General features: G+C 57.4%; 3 protein-coding genes across 13 annotated transcripts in view; 1 reads left to right on the top strand and 2 right to left on the bottom strand.

The window, feature by feature from the left end:
- Nucleotides 1–2,077, top strand: part of TMEM120B (transmembrane protein 120B) — a 39,878-nt gene extending 37,801 nt beyond the window's left edge. For 6 of the 11 annotated variants that reach the window (XM_044775925.2, XM_044775921.2, XM_044775922.2 and 3 more), the window contains 2 exons: nt 11–79; nt 625–2,077. In XM_044775925.2, the coding sequence (XP_044631860.2) occupies nt 11–79; nt 625–804 (249 nt within the window). In that variant the 3' untranslated portion in view covers nt 805–2,077. Of the gene's footprint in view, nt 1–10; nt 80–560 lie in introns of all 11 variants that reach the window. The other 5 variants (XM_014858721.3, XM_070515978.1, XM_044775923.2 and 2 more) reach the window with 1 other exon arrangement.
- Nucleotides 2,078–2,226: 149 nt separating this feature from the next.
- Nucleotides 2,227–14,507, bottom strand: RHOF (ras homolog family member F, filopodia associated). Its single transcript, XM_014858722.3, has 5 exons — nt 14,051–14,507; nt 13,671–13,758; nt 5,245–5,354; nt 5,022–5,156; nt 2,227–4,012 (listed from the first exon to the last, which is right to left on the bottom strand). Exons 1-5 carry the CDS (start codon nt 14,192–14,194, stop codon nt 3,848–3,850), a joined length of 642 nt encoding a protein of 213 aa, XP_014714208.1. The 5' UTR covers nt 14,195–14,507; the 3' UTR covers nt 2,227–3,847.
- The window catches only part of LOC123288245 (transcription initiation factor TFIID subunit 4-like), a 10,784-nt gene continuing 9,229 nt past the window's right edge, over nt 14,390–15,944 (bottom strand). The window contains exon 5 of the mRNA XM_044776436.2: nt 14,390–14,834. Within this exon, the coding sequence (XP_044632371.2) occupies nt 14,390–14,834 (445 nt within the window). The remainder of the gene's footprint in view (nt 14,835–15,944) is intronic.

Genomic DNA, 15,944 nt, shown 5'->3' with positions numbered 1-15,944 from the left:
CCTCTCGCAGTTCTGGCAGCTCTACAATGCCGTCACGTTGTTTGAGCTCTCCAGCCACGAGGAATGCAAAGAATGGCAGGTATGGGGTGTGCGTGCGCGTGTGCCTGTGCATATGTGTGTGTAGTCGGGGTCCTGGGGAAGGCTGGGCCGGCTTGGGGAGAATTCTTTCCTCCACCGGTCCCCTCAACTCCCTCCGTGGGGCCCTGCTACCCAGAGCTCCCTGCTACTGGGGCCGGGGAGCCTCTCACTGGTCTGAGAATCCCAAGGAGGTTCACCCCATCGAATGCTACTGGGAGCTGCAGAAGGAGCCCCCCAGGACCCTTCCTGACCCTGAGGACTCTCCCCCTTCACCCAGTTGGCCCAGAGCTCTGCCATCTGCGGGCAAACCCTGCAGTTTTTGGGTAGCTGGCGCTAAGGGGGTTGTGAGTCCGGGGGCAGGGTGGGCACTCAGCGAGGGGGCCGATGGCAGCCCGCACAGCCTCTTCCGTCTTTGCCCTCTTCTCTCTGCCCTGCCTTCCCGGCCCCTGGCACTGCCCTTCTCTGCACGCCCCCCGCCCCAGGTGTTCGTGTTGGCACTCACATTCCTCGTCCTCTTCCTTGGCAATTTCCTGACCACACTCAAAGTCGTGCACACCAAACTCCAGAAGAACAGAAGCAAGGCAAAGAAGCCGTGAGCCCCCGGACTGTGAGGCTGCAGGGGGATCCCAGTCGGCACCCTCGCTGCCGATTTCCTCCCCTACAGTGTCAGTGGCCACTGACAGCAGTGACCTCAGGGGCCAGTGGCATCGCTGGGAGCAGGACTGAGGCCCTGGACTGCGGCCGGACAAGAAGAATGTGACCCCAGCCTGTCTGCACAGTATTAGCCCCACAGCCTCCCTATTTATGACATATTTAATCCCAGACCTCCCCACCTCCCTAGACTGGGTCAGTCTTCCTGGGGTGGGGGGCCTAACCTCAGGGAGCCCCTCTGTCCCCACTCCCATCGTTTGAGCCCCTCAGTTGGGGTTTGGATGTGCCTCGCTGGGGTCGGTTGATGCTGACCTGCTGCTGACTGAGTCCCAGGCGGGGGTGGAAGGACACCCCTCAGCATCCTGTGGAGCCTCCCTTCTCCAGGCACACCCCTTCCGCTGTAAGCTCCCCCTCCTCCTGGCCCCTCCTCCTCCCAGGTGGGGGTATTTAAGTTCTCAGAGAACCACTGTCTGTGCCTCGTGCTCTTTGTGCTTCTCGAGTCTCCTGCCTGCTGACCACCACGGGAAGGCAGGTCTGCCGCCCTGATGCCTGGGGCTTGGTCCCTGGAGCAGCCAGGGTTCGGAAGGTCACCACCAGAGGGCACTGCAGCCTCTGCATCTTTCCCGTAGTTCGAAAGCCTTTTTGACACTGGAAGTTTGGGTGCACTCCTGGGGGTGTCCTGACCCCCACCCCTCAGCCTACCGTCCTGAATTCTTGCAGTGAGTGCTTAGGGAGGGGGACCAAGACCCTCAGCGCCGGCTGGGACCTACGCCATCCTGGAGGTCACCCGCCCTCCACCTCCCTCCCTTTGCCTCAGAGGCTGTGGAATGTGGGGGCGGTCTGCGCAGGTTTACTTCCAGGAGGCCACACTCAGGCCCGGGCAGGTCTGCTGGTCACCTTGTCTTAGCTTCTGGATTCTTGGGGAGGGTGAAGAAGCCAATAGGTTTGGTTGAATTTTCTCCCCACATATGGGCCTCAGCTACTTCCCTACAAATCCCCTTTGGCCAGAGTTCACAGCTGGTGTCCGTGGCCATGCTTTGGCTCTCAAAGGGGCCTAAACTTTTAAAATTAGTTATATTTTTAGACTATGAAATTTCCCCTTCCTCTGAGTAAGATTACACATAAAAATCTAGATTTCTGGGGGCCAGTCTGGTGGTGTAGTAGTTAAGTTGGCACTCTCTGCTTTGATGGCCCAGGGTTCAAGGGTTTGGATCCTGGGCGCGGACCTACACACTGCTCATCCAAGCCATGCTGTGGTGGCTTCCCACATACAAAATAGAGGAAGACTGGCATAGATGTTAGCTCAGGGCCAATCTTCCTCCCCCCCCCCCAAAAAAATAAATAAAAATCTGGACTTACGGTTTGCCTAGAAAAATGAAAAGATCTGGTAATATTTCCACAGGACAGCAACTGGCTGGGCTGAGCTGCCTGCCTAGGGTGGTGTGCTTGTTTTCTAGTTTGCCACAGGCCCCACCACTCCTTTTTATCCCTGTCCTACTTCACCCTTTGGGTCTTCCATCAGGCCCTTTAGGCACTGGGGTTTGCCCTACACTAGGAGTTGGCAGACTTTTCCTGTAAAGGGCCAGATGGTAAATATTTTAGGTTTTGCGGGCTAGATGGTTTCTGTCACAACCGCTCTAGTCTGCAGTTGTAGGGCAAAGCAGCCAATGCATAAATGAATGGGCGTGGCTGTGTTCCAATAAAAATTTATTTACAAAAACAGGCAGCGGCCAGATTTGGCCCACAGACTATGGTTTGCTGACCTCTGTCCTAGACTATCATTTGTCCACTAGGCCTTCGATTCTGCTAGAACAAGAGGTCCTTGGTCTGAACACTCTGTTGACTCCCCAGGGTATGGCAGGGCCTTGGGGAACCAGGGTGGGGTGGGGTGGGGTGGACTTCAGAATTCCCTTTTCCTACCACTTGACTTCAGAGAGCCTCAGGCTTAGTGGGGGCTGCAGCACTGCAAGGGTGGCTGAGGCAGGAGCCCCCTGAAGCCATTATCCCTTCTTAGGCAATGCTGACTCCCAGGCTCACTCAGGAACCAAGCAGCTGTCATCTCTGGGGCAGCAGAATCACCTGGGGCACTTGTTGTAACTGCTCCTGGAGCCCCGACCCCAGACCTTCCAGGAGGTTCAGGGAACCCGCGGCTGGGGGTTGATCAGGTCCCTTCTCGCAGGTGGCCAGGATGGTCTCAGCTCCAGAGCTCCACATCTTGGCAGAAGTGGAGGCTGTGAGGGACAGAGGGGAGCTTGATGACTTTAAATGACCCAGCGCTGTCCTTTTGCAGATAAGGAAACAGTCTTTAGAGAACTGACTCGCCCAAGATCACTCAGAGCTGTTGTCACTTTTCATCTCGAGTTTCTGGCAGTGGGGGGTTGCAGGTGAGAGGAGTTCAGATGGGTGGTCCAGAGTCTACTCTTTGCTTTTTAAAGTGAGTTTCTTCTTGGGCGTATGTGACCTGCTCTGGAAAGATGGCAGCCAAGCCGAAGGCTGAGACTCAAGTCCTGTGTGGGGCAGAGGAGGGAGGGAGGTTGGGTAGGCGCTGGTGCCTGTACTCTCCTGATAGGCTCTGGTCCCTTCGTGGCCCCCAGGTTCCTGGGGGAAGGAAGCAAGAAGCTGGAGGATGCAGCCAGGCCTATCTGAGGAGCCCAGGGAGGCGGGTAACATGGGAGCTGTAGGCTTGGGGGGCGCTATGTGGAGTGGTGCCAAATCCACATTTACCCACGTACCAGATGTTTTACATTTCAAGCACAGGATTTGAGGACCTATTGGCTGTGCAAAGAGGGGACACATACGGCTGGGGGGAGGTTGTGAAGAGGGCACTCCTGGGTCCTAGGGACAAATGCTACTTCCAGGGTACAGAGGGACTGAGTCCAGCACCCTCACCTACCACCACGCAGGCCACAGCTCCAGTGAGCCCAGAGGTGAGCTCATGATCAGAGCTCCAGCTGAGAGAGTTCCAGAATGTTCTAATAGTGTGGCCCCAGGCACTGGAGATGCCCAACTCCAAGTGTGCTTCGAGAATTGGGTCTGGGACCGGATCCTGGGGAGCAGTCTGGGCCTAGGGAGCCAGGCCCTGTCAGTCCTGTTGTGAGGGCCGTGTGCCCCCGAAGGGTCAGAGCAGCAGGCACACACGGTTTTTTTTCTGCCTCTGTGCTTTCTTCAGAGCACTGAGGGCAACCTTGGCGGCCTCTCGGAAGACATCCTCCACATTCTCCCGAAACTTGGCGGAACATTCCAGGTAGAGGGCAGCTCGGATCTGTTCGCAGGCGCTCTGGCCCTGGTGGGGGAGGGGCCGGCATTAGATGAGGGGCCTGGAGCATGGGGTGCCTCCTGACACCCCCTTGAGGGTTTGGGGCTGGCATTGGGGACTCTCCAGGGGCGGAGGCCTTGGTGTGGGGCCCCTCTCTCCACCCCAGGGCCAGCCCCACCAGTGAGTGTAGATGAACACGGCCTGTTCGCTGTGGCCCACGGGCTGCAGCTGCTGGGAGAGGCCGCTCCTGGCCTACCCCCACCCGCCCTCCAGCCTCGGCAGAGAATGGCAGCACGGGCGGGCGTGGTCGGTCTCTGCCAGGCCTGAGAGAAGACCTGAAGGCCCCAGGACAAGAAGGGCTTCCTGCAGGCCTCTCCCCGTCTCTTCTCCAGAGCACAATTTAGGCAACTGAGCTTGCCATTAGAGGAAAAGATATCTTTATTTCTAAAACAAATTTACTTTTATTAGTGCTTGCTTCTTTTTATTAAACTTTATTAGTTTTCCTTTGTGTTCCTTTTATTCTCCCAAGCCTCACCCAGAAGGCCGTGCAGTTTTGCTTTGCCCACGAGACTCTCCTAGGTAGGGGAAGCCTGCTTTTGAATGAGGGCCTGCCCCTCCGGTCCCCTGGGAAGACGGGGGGGGGGGGGGGGGGGGGGGGGGGGTGTGGCTAAGAGCCCAGACTCGAGCCAGAGTGACTAGGACAGGATCCTGACTCCACTTCAGGTTAGCTGTGTGACCCTGGGCAAGCTACTTAACCTCTCTGGGTCTCAGTTTCTCCCCTGTAAACTTGGGGATGCTAACAGTCCCTGCCTTAGGGTCATAAGGGTTAAATGAGGTAAGTAAAGTGTTCACATAAGTAGGCTCTCAATATTAATATCTTCAAATTAGCATTCTTAGAATCCTGCGTGCTTCAGCTCCCCAAAAGGCCACTAAGGCACCCCAGTTGCAGAGGCCAAAGGCCTGAGAGGCTTTTCACCTATGGTTGTGCCCAGGGACCTGGGCCCCTGGTGGGAAGGGAAGGGGGCCCCTGGCTGACCTGCATGTAGGTGATGGGCTCCAGCTGGGCCGCCCGGAGCTTCCGCAGCTGCTCCTTGTCCTTCCTTAGGTCTGTCTTGCAGCCGATGAGCACCATGGGGGTCCCACGGCAGAAATGAGTGACCTCAGGGAACCACTGTCAAGGGAGAGGGCGGGCATCAGGGCTGGGGCCGGATCCGTGGTCCCCAGCCCCAGGTGCAGGCTGGCTGGGAGATGGGCCTCACCTTGATGAGGACGTTGTCATAGCTGGTGGGGTTCATGACGTCATAGCAGATGAGCACGAGGTGGGTGTTCTGGTAGGACAGGGGCCGCAGCCTGTCGTAATCTTCCTGCCCTGAAACCAGAGAGCAGGTGGGGGGTGAGGGAGGCACCACTTCCTTGTCCACCTGAGTCCCCTGTCTGGGCTCAGATGGGTGAGGGGTTGGGGTCTCCTGGGCAAGTGACTCCATGTCTCTAGGCCTCAGTTTCTTCACCTATAAAACAGAGGTAGCAGGCCGCAGTCCTGGACGGTAGCCAAGATTACACAAGATAAAACCCATGCAGTGCTCAGAACTGGGCCCGAGTACCGGGTACGTGCTGGGAGAACAGCTAGCAATTACGCGATGATGATTACATCCCCCCACCTGCCCTGGTGCTCAGGTTGAAAGTGCAGACTCGGAAGCCCCATCCCTCCCCTCCCCGAGTGGGGCAGGGCACTGCAGTTAACCGTGGAGGGTGACCCCAGGCTCAGGGGTGCGTGGCCTCCGGCTGAATTCCTCCTGCCATTCTGGTACACGCCAGGAGGACTGTCAGGGGATGGCTGGAGATGACCAGCACGCTCCCGCCCAGAGCCACCTGCACAGCAGTTGTCAGCCCCGCTGCATATCAGCCTCACCTGGGCAGAACTGAACACTCCAGGGGCTCGCCGCCCCCGCCCCCCCCTTCCCCCAGCACCAACTGAATCAGAACCCAAGGCTTGGCTTCAGCAACAGTGGGTTTGGTTTTTAAAAACTTTTTTAGTAATTTTTTATACTCACCATTTCAAACATACAGAAAAATTGCAAAAAAGCATGCAAAGAACTCCCTACTCAGAGGCACCAAGTGTTTACACTTGGCCCACCCCCCCACCTCCCCCTGTTATCTATATATAAATGCCTTTGAAGCACGTGAGAGGTAATTGCAGGCGCTTGGCTTCTTTGCCCTGGAATCGGTCGTGGATTTCCTAAGAGCAAGGACGTGCTCTCACCTCCCACAGTCTCCGGATCGAACCCGAGGAGCCAGCGCTGACAGCGTTCTCTAATCCAGCCCCCAGGCCGAGTCAGATCTCACCAATAACGGCCTGTGGTCTTTTTGTCCTGGTCCAGAAGCAGGCCCAGGACCGCGCTTAGTCATCATGCCCGGCATTTCTGAAAGACTCCCGAGTGAGACCCGCCCTGGGAAGGGTGCGGTGACTTCCCAATGCAGAGGCCCAGGGTCCCCCACCCTCGCTCCTCCCTCTAGCCTGTGGGGGCCTGGGTAGCGCCCGCCTGTCCTCCCCTCCCTCCCTGCCAAAGGCCTCTCGGGACAAGTGGCCTCTCCACTGAGCGAGGCCAGGCCACCTCCTGCTCCTGGCTCCCCTCTGATGACAGGGCACGGCCACCCTCTCCCTTTCCCATTGGCTTTTCCTCAACCCAGGAGCCCTAAGGGGGTGCAGTGAACAAGAGCCACAGTTATGACGACAGCTGGCCCAGGAGGACTGTCCATGCTGTGGTGCAGCCAAAGTCCCCCCAGCACTGGAGGAAAGGTGAGGGGTGGTCGGGGCCCACTGGACTCAGATCCTCCTGCCCTCATTGCCACAAAGCTGGAGAAATCCTTGTAAGACGGTGGGAAACGGGTCCAGCGTGCTATTCCAGCCCATCTCCCCTTTCCACGTACATCCCCAACTGTCCCCTCTCCTAACCTTTGTCCATGTCTTTCTAGACTTGTGCCGTCCGATAGGGCAGCTGCCAGCCCCATGTAGCTACTTAATGAACATTAAAAATTCAGCTTCTCTGTTGCACTAGCTATGTTTCAAGTGATTAACTGCTACATGCAGCTGGTGGCTACCGTAATGGGCAACGCAGGTGCAGAGCGTTTCCATCATTGCAGAAAGTTCTGTTGGACAGCATGGCACCGTCCTCGTCCAAGTCACCGTTGGTCTCCCATGCCACCTCCTCCCTGGCCTCCTGCTGCTCCTTGATGAATCCATTCTCCGCCAGGCAGCTGGATGGATCTTAAAGCACAAGTAAAATCCTGCCCCTCTCCCTTCAACTGAAACACTCAGTGGCTCTTGATTGTCTTTTGGGTAAATCCAGCATCTCCTGGTGGTCCATCTGACCTGGCACCCACGGACCTCGACCTCATCTCCCTGTCTCGATGCCCCCTCACTCACTGCAGTCCAGCCAAGATGGCCTCCTCACTGTTTCTCACACCCATCAAGCTCTTGTGCCTCAGAGCCCTTGTACTTGCTGTTCCCCACACCTGGAATACTTTCCCTCATTTTTGTTTTCCATTTTCTTCCTAGCATTTTATTTTTAAATATTCAGACTGACCATCTGCATTATTTCCTTTTTCAGGATAATTGCCTTCTCACTATTTCTACTTAATAATAATACCACCTGATACTTCATATGCATTTTACAGTGCTTTTGCCTGTAAGCGATTAAGAAGTCCTTACAACCACCACCTGACGTGCCAGTCGGGGAACTTAGGAATACGCCCATTTCCGTATAAAGAGAGTGAGTTTCAGAGAAGTGAAGCTGCCCACCTGAGGCCACTGAATTAGTGACTGAGCCAGGACCCAACCCCAGTTCATTAAATTCCAAGTCAACACAGCAATGCTCTATTCTGCTTTGCTTTGTGCAAAAATCGGTGCTAGGCCTCTTCGCTGCCATGATGCGGTTCATCATTCTGACAATACAGACATTCTCATTCCCTTCTAGAAATACGGCAGGAGTGGACAAGCAGTTGTTAAGTGCGGCTCTGACGTCTTCCCTCATCTCGCACAGCTGATTCCTGCGAGAGGCCTTCCCTCCTCCCTCGAAGTCCACCCCGTTTGTCCACAATCTTTACTCATCCATGGACCTGCCGTCTCCCCATGGACTGTAAGCACCCAGAGGGCAGGGACCAAGTCTGTCCTTAAAAATACTTCCCGGCCCCCAGGAGGCGTCCACTCAATAATACTGACTGGTTGTTGAGGTGTTCAGCTCTTGTCAGATGAGCAGAGACGACAGCCGAGATGTGCCCCGGGGTTTAGCAATTACGGCCTCTGATGATTTCAGCAGAGGCGATGAGAGCAGAAGTCGGGCTGTGGCGGGTTGAGGGAGGAAGTCAGACCAGCCCTGCTCCCCATCAGGGCCTCTGCCCTTGCTGTTCCCTCTTCTAGAATGCTCTTCCCCAGGTAACAGCACAGCTCGCTCCCTCCTTTCCTTCAGGTCTCTGCAGAAATGTCACCTCCTCCCAGAGAACTTTCCCAAGGACTCTGACACCACAGCCTCCTTCGCAGTCTGTGGGCTTTATTTTCCCATGTAGCGCACACACTTCCTGACCTCGCAATATCCGTCTGCGTTTTTTGTCTCCCCCATGAGCACGTATGCCCCCTGAGGCCAGGGGCTGGCTCTGTCCTCGGGACAGTGACACACCGGGGAGACAGCAAACTCTGCGAGTGTGGTAAACCAACAGATGAGTGGGTGCGTGAAGACAGTGGGAAACTCATCTACTCGTCGGTGTGGCTTTCAGCCTTGGGAGTGTACTTCGCTTCTATCCCGTGTTAATTCAAGCAGCCACCCGGGAGGGGAGCTGGGCCCAGGAAGTTCTTCCTGTTAAGAGCCCACGTGGCCGAGGGGGCCTTTTTCAAGGTCATAGACAGGCTGCCTGTGAGCTGGAGTGCCAACTCAGTCCCCAACTCCAAGGTCAGCTGCCTGCCAGGCCACTCGAAACGCGCCAATTCTCCCAGGAAGCCTTCCCCAGCCTCCCCCAGCCTCCCCCAGCCTTCCCCAGCCTTCCCAATGTGGAATTAACTTCTGGACCTCAGTTTCCTCATCTGCGAAATGGATATGTGAGAAGCAGATGGGGCTTGACAATAATAAAAATGGTAAATACGGGCAATATTTATGGAAGAATGCTCACTCATCATACACCAGGCCCCATCTAAAGTCCTTTACCTGCACTCATTCCTTACTACGACCCTACGAGGTAGGAATATTGTTATTCCCATTTTACAGATGCAGAAACTGAAGCACAGAGAGGTTAAGTGACTTGCCCAAGGTCACACAGCTAAGGGGAACTCTCTAAACGACAGAGGACCATAGGTAGGATGGTCGGGATGCCTCTCTCTCAGTCCACCCTAGAGGGTACGGAGCTGTCCTCACCCTACAAGAATCAGCTCTGACCAAATGAGGAAAGGCTGCCAACACAGGCATCTCAAAAGAGAGAGGGACTCCGGGAGGGGCTGAGCAGGCAGCCCAGATCCCAGCTCCCCCTCCGGGTTGCCTTCCTGGCTTAAATGTGCCTGGCTCAGCTCTCCCCGGGATTTGGTGTGGGCCTCCACTTGGGGACCAGGCCTGCAGTCTGGACTTGCGGGTGCCGTTGACCTCGTCTCCTTGGGAGGGGAGTGTTCTAGCCATCTCTCCTGTATGAGTCAAGAGAGCCAGGCTCCACTCAGACTCACGTTCTGTGACCTTCCACCTTCCCTCTCTGGTCCTCAGTTTCCTTATCTGGAAAAGGGGGTGATAACCCTGCCCCTGATACTGAAAGTAAAGGACTTTCAATGCTGAGCAAAGGTGAGAGATGGCTCCTGTCGTTATGACTGAAAATAGAAACTCCCAACGGCCAGGGGCCAGGGTGGGGGGTTCTAACCCTGAATCTTTGGCCCCACAAGCTTTGAGGGCCTCCCAGCCAGAAGGTGATACCTCCCATTTACCAACAGCGATGCCGAGACTTAAAGGGGCTGAGCCACCTGCCCACAGGCACACAGGGATCCCCCTCAGGCCTCTGAAGATGTGCTTGAGAGGTTAAGAAAGCCCCCGAGTTACGTTCAAAGGCATCTGTTTCTGGCGAGGAAAGGTCTGAGCCCCGGCTCCCCTCAAAGCTGCTCATCTTCCTGAGGTTGGCGGGGCTGTGGGGTGGGAGGAAGTGAGGCTCTCGCCTCCCGCCAGGGTATTTCCTTTGTGGGAAGGAGCTTTGCCGCGGCAGTCATCTTTCTGGGCCGAGGGGTCTCTACGGCCAAGCTGGGTTGAGGAGAGAGGGTGTCATGGGGCCACAGTGGTCCCCACATCAGCTGGAGGGACAGACACAGGGCAGGCGGCTCCCAGCTCCAGCAGGGGCGTTGGTCAGGGGAGGGGCGCAGGCAGCGTGAGAAGCAGCTGCTGGAAGAGGAACCCACTTCTACTAGCACTACTGGGGCCCACCCACCTGCGTTTCCTTCCCCAGAGACAGGAGGGGCTGGGGTGGGGGCAGCCCCAGCCTGGAGCTGAAAGCACATTCTGACCCACCCACAGCTCGGCTCCCCAAGCTTCCAGTGCTCCTGGCTCCTAGACACCCCTCCTGTGCCTGATTCCTTGTCTTAGCAACCACTTTGTCCCTCACTTTTCCTACTGTTCCCATCTCAGGCTGGGAAGGGGACGACGGCTCCCCACCTCCCTGGGCAACCCCCACCCCATCCTGTGATGCCCCAACCCTGGGCCCCACCCAAGGCCCAGATAGCTGTCTCTGGTTGGTGTCTTAACATCCCACCTCGTGCCCGCCTCCCCTCTGCCCAGGAAACTTCAGACCTCACCACAGCTTCCTGCCTCTGAGGGTGTCAGGCCCGACGGGCGAGGCTGCTAGGGTAATGGGTGCTCACAGCCCCCACCCCTTCACCTTTGAGCACTGAGAACTCTCTAAATCCTCCATCTACCCTCCCACTGCTGCGGTGTCTGTAACTGCTTCTGCGGGACGGAGACAAGTGGCCTCCCACGTGGACTCCTGCGACCGAGGCCCTGGGTGTGGAGAAATTCAGCCTCCCAGGGGCCACCCTTGTCCCAGAGCTCTGGTCATCACAGGTTGGTTGGAAAGATGCTGCCCTGCCCACTCCCATCCCCCACCCCGGGGTCGTGCCCATCAGGTTCTAGAACCTTCTGCAACAACCTTTACTAGACTCATCTCCAGCTCGGCCACTTCCCTCACCCCCCTTAGTCTCTGTCTTTTTCTAGTTGGTAACCTGGCCATCCTTTTCTGCCACGTTCTCCTGACATCTGTCCACCCCACAGGTAGAGACAAATCTCATTGGCTTTATCACACAGGACCTTCTCCAGGGGCCTCTCTGCATCCAGATTTATTTTTCATTCCACAAGCCTCACTCTAGGACAAGCACCGTGCTGGGCACTGGTGTACGTAAGAGGAATGACCCAGTCTCTCCTTCACTCTGCTCCCGATGATGGGCTTCCCAGGTCACAGTGGGACCCCCTTGAGGTGGCAGCAGCCCTGTTTCTCCCTCCTTCGGCTGTCCTGCTGACTGTGAGGCCAGTCGGCCAGTCTACTCCCCCAGGGCTCCAGCTGGAGGTTCAAACCCCAGCTCTGCTTTTCTGCTGCTTGAAAGACTCCCGCTGGGAAAGCGGGGGTGGGGGCCAGCGCAGAGCTCCGCCTGACAGATCCAGAAGGGGCTCAGGCTTGGGGCTTGGCCTGAATGGTGGAGGTTAACAATCACAATGACAACACTTAGCCGTTCCCAAGAGAGAAAACCCAGTGCTAAATGCTGCATGTCGCACAGATCTGATTTAACCCTCACGACTATTGTAGCCCTGATTACACATGAGGAAACTGAGGCCCAGGTGTCCCTGATGACCCAGTCAGGGGAGCTGGCGTCAAAGCCCAGGTCTGACTCCAAAGCATGTGGCAGGAAGTCACGGACGGGACTATCATTGTCCAGGGGAGTCGCATGCTTCTGATGACTAGAGATGGGGCTCCCTCCATCCCTCCCACAGCAGCAGTTAGTGCAAAGCCTTCCGTACACCAGGGAGAAGCTTTCTGGAGCCTCCACACAACAATCTAACAGGTTCTTTGAGCATCTTTCTCTGGGTGAAGTTAGAAAGATCAGAAGTGGCTCCTGCGCTGGGTCTCATGGGAGAGGCTGAGTGAAGGGTGAACTCTGGGGATCTGATAGGGGAGGCCCCGAGGTCAGGGGAAGGAAGAGAAAGTGAAAACTCTCCTCTGGCTCTCCCAGCCTGTCAGCCCTTCACCCATAAAGTGGGGCTAATGGACCTGCCCCTCCCTGGCTCCTGGATGGGAAACATGAAACTTCAGGTGTCCCAGGCATACCACCATTTTTACTGCTTTCGTGACCTCGCCCTCGGGAATTCCTCAGAAGCCTTTGGCTTTCCCAGTTCAGTGGGCTGGAGGCATGGCCCTGTTCTGGGGGCAGCCCTGCAGGGCTCTCATCCAACAAGAGGGGATCCTTAGAGGCCACTCAAGGCGGGGCACACCTGTACAGCAAAGCCTGCCAAAGTCAGGAACAGAGGGAGGGTCTGGGACTGGGGCGAACCTTTCTCTGATCCTCTCCAGGATGGAACAAGAGATGCTAGTGGCAGCCTTGGGGACGGGGTGGGGGTGTCTGGGTTTTGGCTCCATCCAAGACCAGTTGGCAACTTCACCTCACACATACAAGGCTTGGCTTGCAAGGGAACCTGATGACATGATTCCACGCAGGTCATTAAACACTGAGTCACAGAGGCTGGGTGAGGCCCCAGCTGGGGATCCTGACCTTTGCTCCCCAATACTGACCTTTGGCCCAAAGGGGAGCCAGAGCAGGACGGAAGCTACCCGAAGGCAGCCCCCTCAAGTGTTACCCAAATCCTCCCAGTGGCTGTGCTCCTCCACTCATCCCCCAGCAACAGGGACCCTGATGACTGTTGCAGTTAGCGTAAATCCCCTTGCTTTAGGAGCTGCAGGTGGCAGAGAGAATCTTATCTTGGATCTTCATTCCTTAGAGCTCTGTTCCATCATCAGTGCCTGGTTTCTTCCCAGGGAATCGAGAAGACACAGACCTGTAGCCACAGAATCCTAGAACCACAGGCTTTAAACTGTAGACCACAGAATTCCAGAATCACACACTGTAGTCCAGGGAATCCCAGAAGCATGGGACTCAGAACTTGGGTCCACAGGACTGTGGAGTCTCAGAACTGTCAGCCACAGAATCTTGGAATCACAAGCTCTGATCAGTCACTTAGAGTATTCCAGAAGCACAGAACCCAGAAATGCAGCCCACGGAATCATAGCACCAGGGCATTCAAATCTGCAGCCCACAGAATCTGAAGAGACCACAGCATGTAAGGCACGAAATCCTGGAACCATGGGAAGCAGAAGTAAAGCCCGTGGTTTTCTAGAACTACAGAAGAGAAACGAAGCCGTGGGCCCTCAGCACATCACGCTAGCAGAGTGTTCCAGAAGCTCACCTCCTCCAAATACCCTCCTTTGACAGATGGAACGACTGAGGCCTTTTTGGACTCCAGGCGGTGGTTAACCGGCCCCCAGCCAGCGCCCCTCCGCGGCCTCCATGAGTGATGGGATGTCAGGGCCCCGCAAAGGCTGACGGGCCCGGGATGCCCGGCGGGGGATACCCCTGCAGGGGAATCCCTTCGGGCGGACCCCGGGACCCTCGGCGCGCAAGCGCACTCACCGGCGGTGTCGTAGAGATTCAGGATCACCTCCTTGCTGCCCACAGTCACGCTAGCCGTGTACTTCTCGAACACGGATGGGGCGTAGTGCTGTCGGAGAAGGGGTCGGGTTGGATCTTAAGGGGTGGTGCGAAGACCCAGAGTCCGGCTGGACGCCCCCTCCACCTTCACCGCATCCGGCCCAGCCTCCCCCTCACCCCGCTGGGCTCTGGAATTCCCGAGGGAGCGCCCCGGGGTGGCGGCCGCCTCTCCACGCGCAGGACGCCGGGGACCCGGGGTCCGGGCTCGTGGCGCAGGCTGAGGGCCATCCCTCGCCCCCAGTCGCCCCAAGCAAGTCCCCTCCACCCAGCCTACCTGCCTCCATCCCCCCGGCGGGCCTCACCTCGGGAAAGGAGCCCTGGCTGTACACCATGAGCAGCGAGGTCTTGCCGCAGCCGCCGTCGCCCACGATCACAATCTTCAGCTCCTTCCTGCCCGGGCCCGGGCCCGGGGCGACGGTCGGGGCCGGGGCCCCGGGGGCGTCCATAGCCCGGAGCCGGCAGCACTGGCGGTGGCTCGCCCGGCGGAGCGCAGGGGCTGAGGAATCAGGGGTGGGGGCCGCCCCCGGGGCGGTGCTAAAAGATACCCCGCCCCTTCGGAGCTGGCACAGCCTCCGCCAGGCAGCCACCTGGGCCGACCTCCCAGCCTGTTTCCTTCTTGCTAGGGTCCTGGCCCAGGGCGTTCACCTCTCATTTCCAGGGAAACTGAGGCAACTGAGAAACGGAGTGCTAAGCGGCAAGCGCAGCTCCCACCCCCTCACCCGCGCGTCACGGTGCGCCCCCCACAGGCAAGATCCGAACATTTCGGCCGCTCCTAGCCCGGCACCCCTGATTGGCAGGCTCCGCCTTCTGGAAGGGTCCCTCTGATTGGCCGGCTCGGCCTCCCCCATCAGCCAGGGATTCTTCGATTGGCGGACTGTCCCTCCAGCACTCGGGTTCGAGGAGCCTCGGTCTCCAGCTCTGGGAACCCCCCCGCCCCAGCTCAGCCCCGCCCCAGCTGCGCGGCCTGGGGCAAGCCCGCCTCTGACCTCAGTTTCCCCGAAGGAGGTAGGTTGGTGGTGCCAGGGAAGACGATGGCACGGGGGTCGTGTCTGCCCACCCGGTCTGGCCCTCCGGACACCTGTGCGGCTGCGGGTTGAGGGTGGGGAACTGCGGTTCCACTTACCTACCCCTCACCTCCCTGGGGGCGCAAGGTGGACGTCTGGCGCCCTCTGCCGGGCGATCGCCTCGGCGCGGGCGGCTTGGGGAGCAAGTGAACCTCCCCGGAACAACACCCTTTCGGGGGTTGGCCCCAAACAACGCTGGCGGGAACCTCTTTCTAGCAGGGGCCAGAGGCGTGACCCGAGCAAGACACTGTCGAAGAAGGGACGGGGAAAGCCAGGGTAGATCTAGTGGAGATAACTGGACCCTACTCCATCCGCTTTGGAGATTCATTAACACCCACCCCCACCCAGAAATTTGTATTCTCCAGCTAGCAGCCACATATCCTTCATCCCAAGGATTCTCCTTAATCCTCCCACCCCCCTAATCAAAACAGCTATTTACTGAGCACACTATAAGGACAGGCATTACCAGGGCGGTGGACAAGATCGCCCCTGCCCTTCCATCCCTGCGACCCTGGGGTCCTTTGGACAAGCCAAGCCAACGGTCAGAGGGACAGAGGAACCCCTGGACCCGGTGCGCGGCAGGCAGGCACTGAGGCATGGCCAAGTGAGACAGCAGGGTCCTCCCAGCTGGGGTAAGACCTCGAGTGGTTTGCTCAGAGGGGCTGGCAGGACTCAGGATCCTCTTGCCCCCCACCCCCACCCCGAAGATTCCCAATTTTCAAGTTCTCAGCAAAGACCAGGTAAACTACTTCGGGGAGGAAACTGCCAAGCTGGCAGTTCCACAAATGCCAGGTCAAGGTTTTCAGTGGATCCAAGTCAGGATCTGACCACCAGATGGCAGCATCGACTGCCCGTGGAAGCCCCAAGAGCCCAGAGCTGGAAACAGGACAGAAGGCCCAGCTCCAGGTTGCTGGGTGGAGGCCCCATCCTGTCACCAGGAGTCAAACACCCCTAAACAAATTTACAGCAACTCATTCATTCCTTTTTGCAACACAAGTTTATTGAGAGGCAATTATGTTCCTGCCTGAGAGGAGCTCAGTCTTGGGGGAAGAGGTCTAAAGGAGTTTGGGAGATGTGAACAACTTAGAGGACAGAGTCCCTGTGGGGTTCAGGGAAGGTAGGGCTCTGGGTG

This window comes from Equus asinus, chromosome 8, assembly GCF_041296235.1.
Source record: "Equus asinus isolate D_3611 breed Donkey chromosome 8, EquAss-T2T_v2, whole genome shotgun sequence".
Classification (NCBI taxonomy): Eukaryota; Metazoa; Chordata; class Mammalia; order Perissodactyla; family Equidae; genus Equus; species Equus asinus.
This window is presented reverse-complemented; position numbering and strand designations above follow the sequence as displayed.

Coding starts and splice junctions, on each gene's coding strand:
- RHOF (XM_014858722.3), bottom strand. CDS start 14,194: ATGGACGCCCCCGGGGCCCCGGCCCCGACCGTCGCCCCGGGCCCGGGC. Junction 13,759..14,050: donor GCCAGGGCTCCTTTCCCGAG/GTGAGGCCCGCC, acceptor CTTCTCCGACAG/CACTACGCCCCATCCGTGTT. Junction 5,157..5,244: donor ATGACAACGTCCTCATCAAG/GTGAGGCCCATC, acceptor CTCCCTTGACAG/TGGTTCCCTGAGGTCACTCA.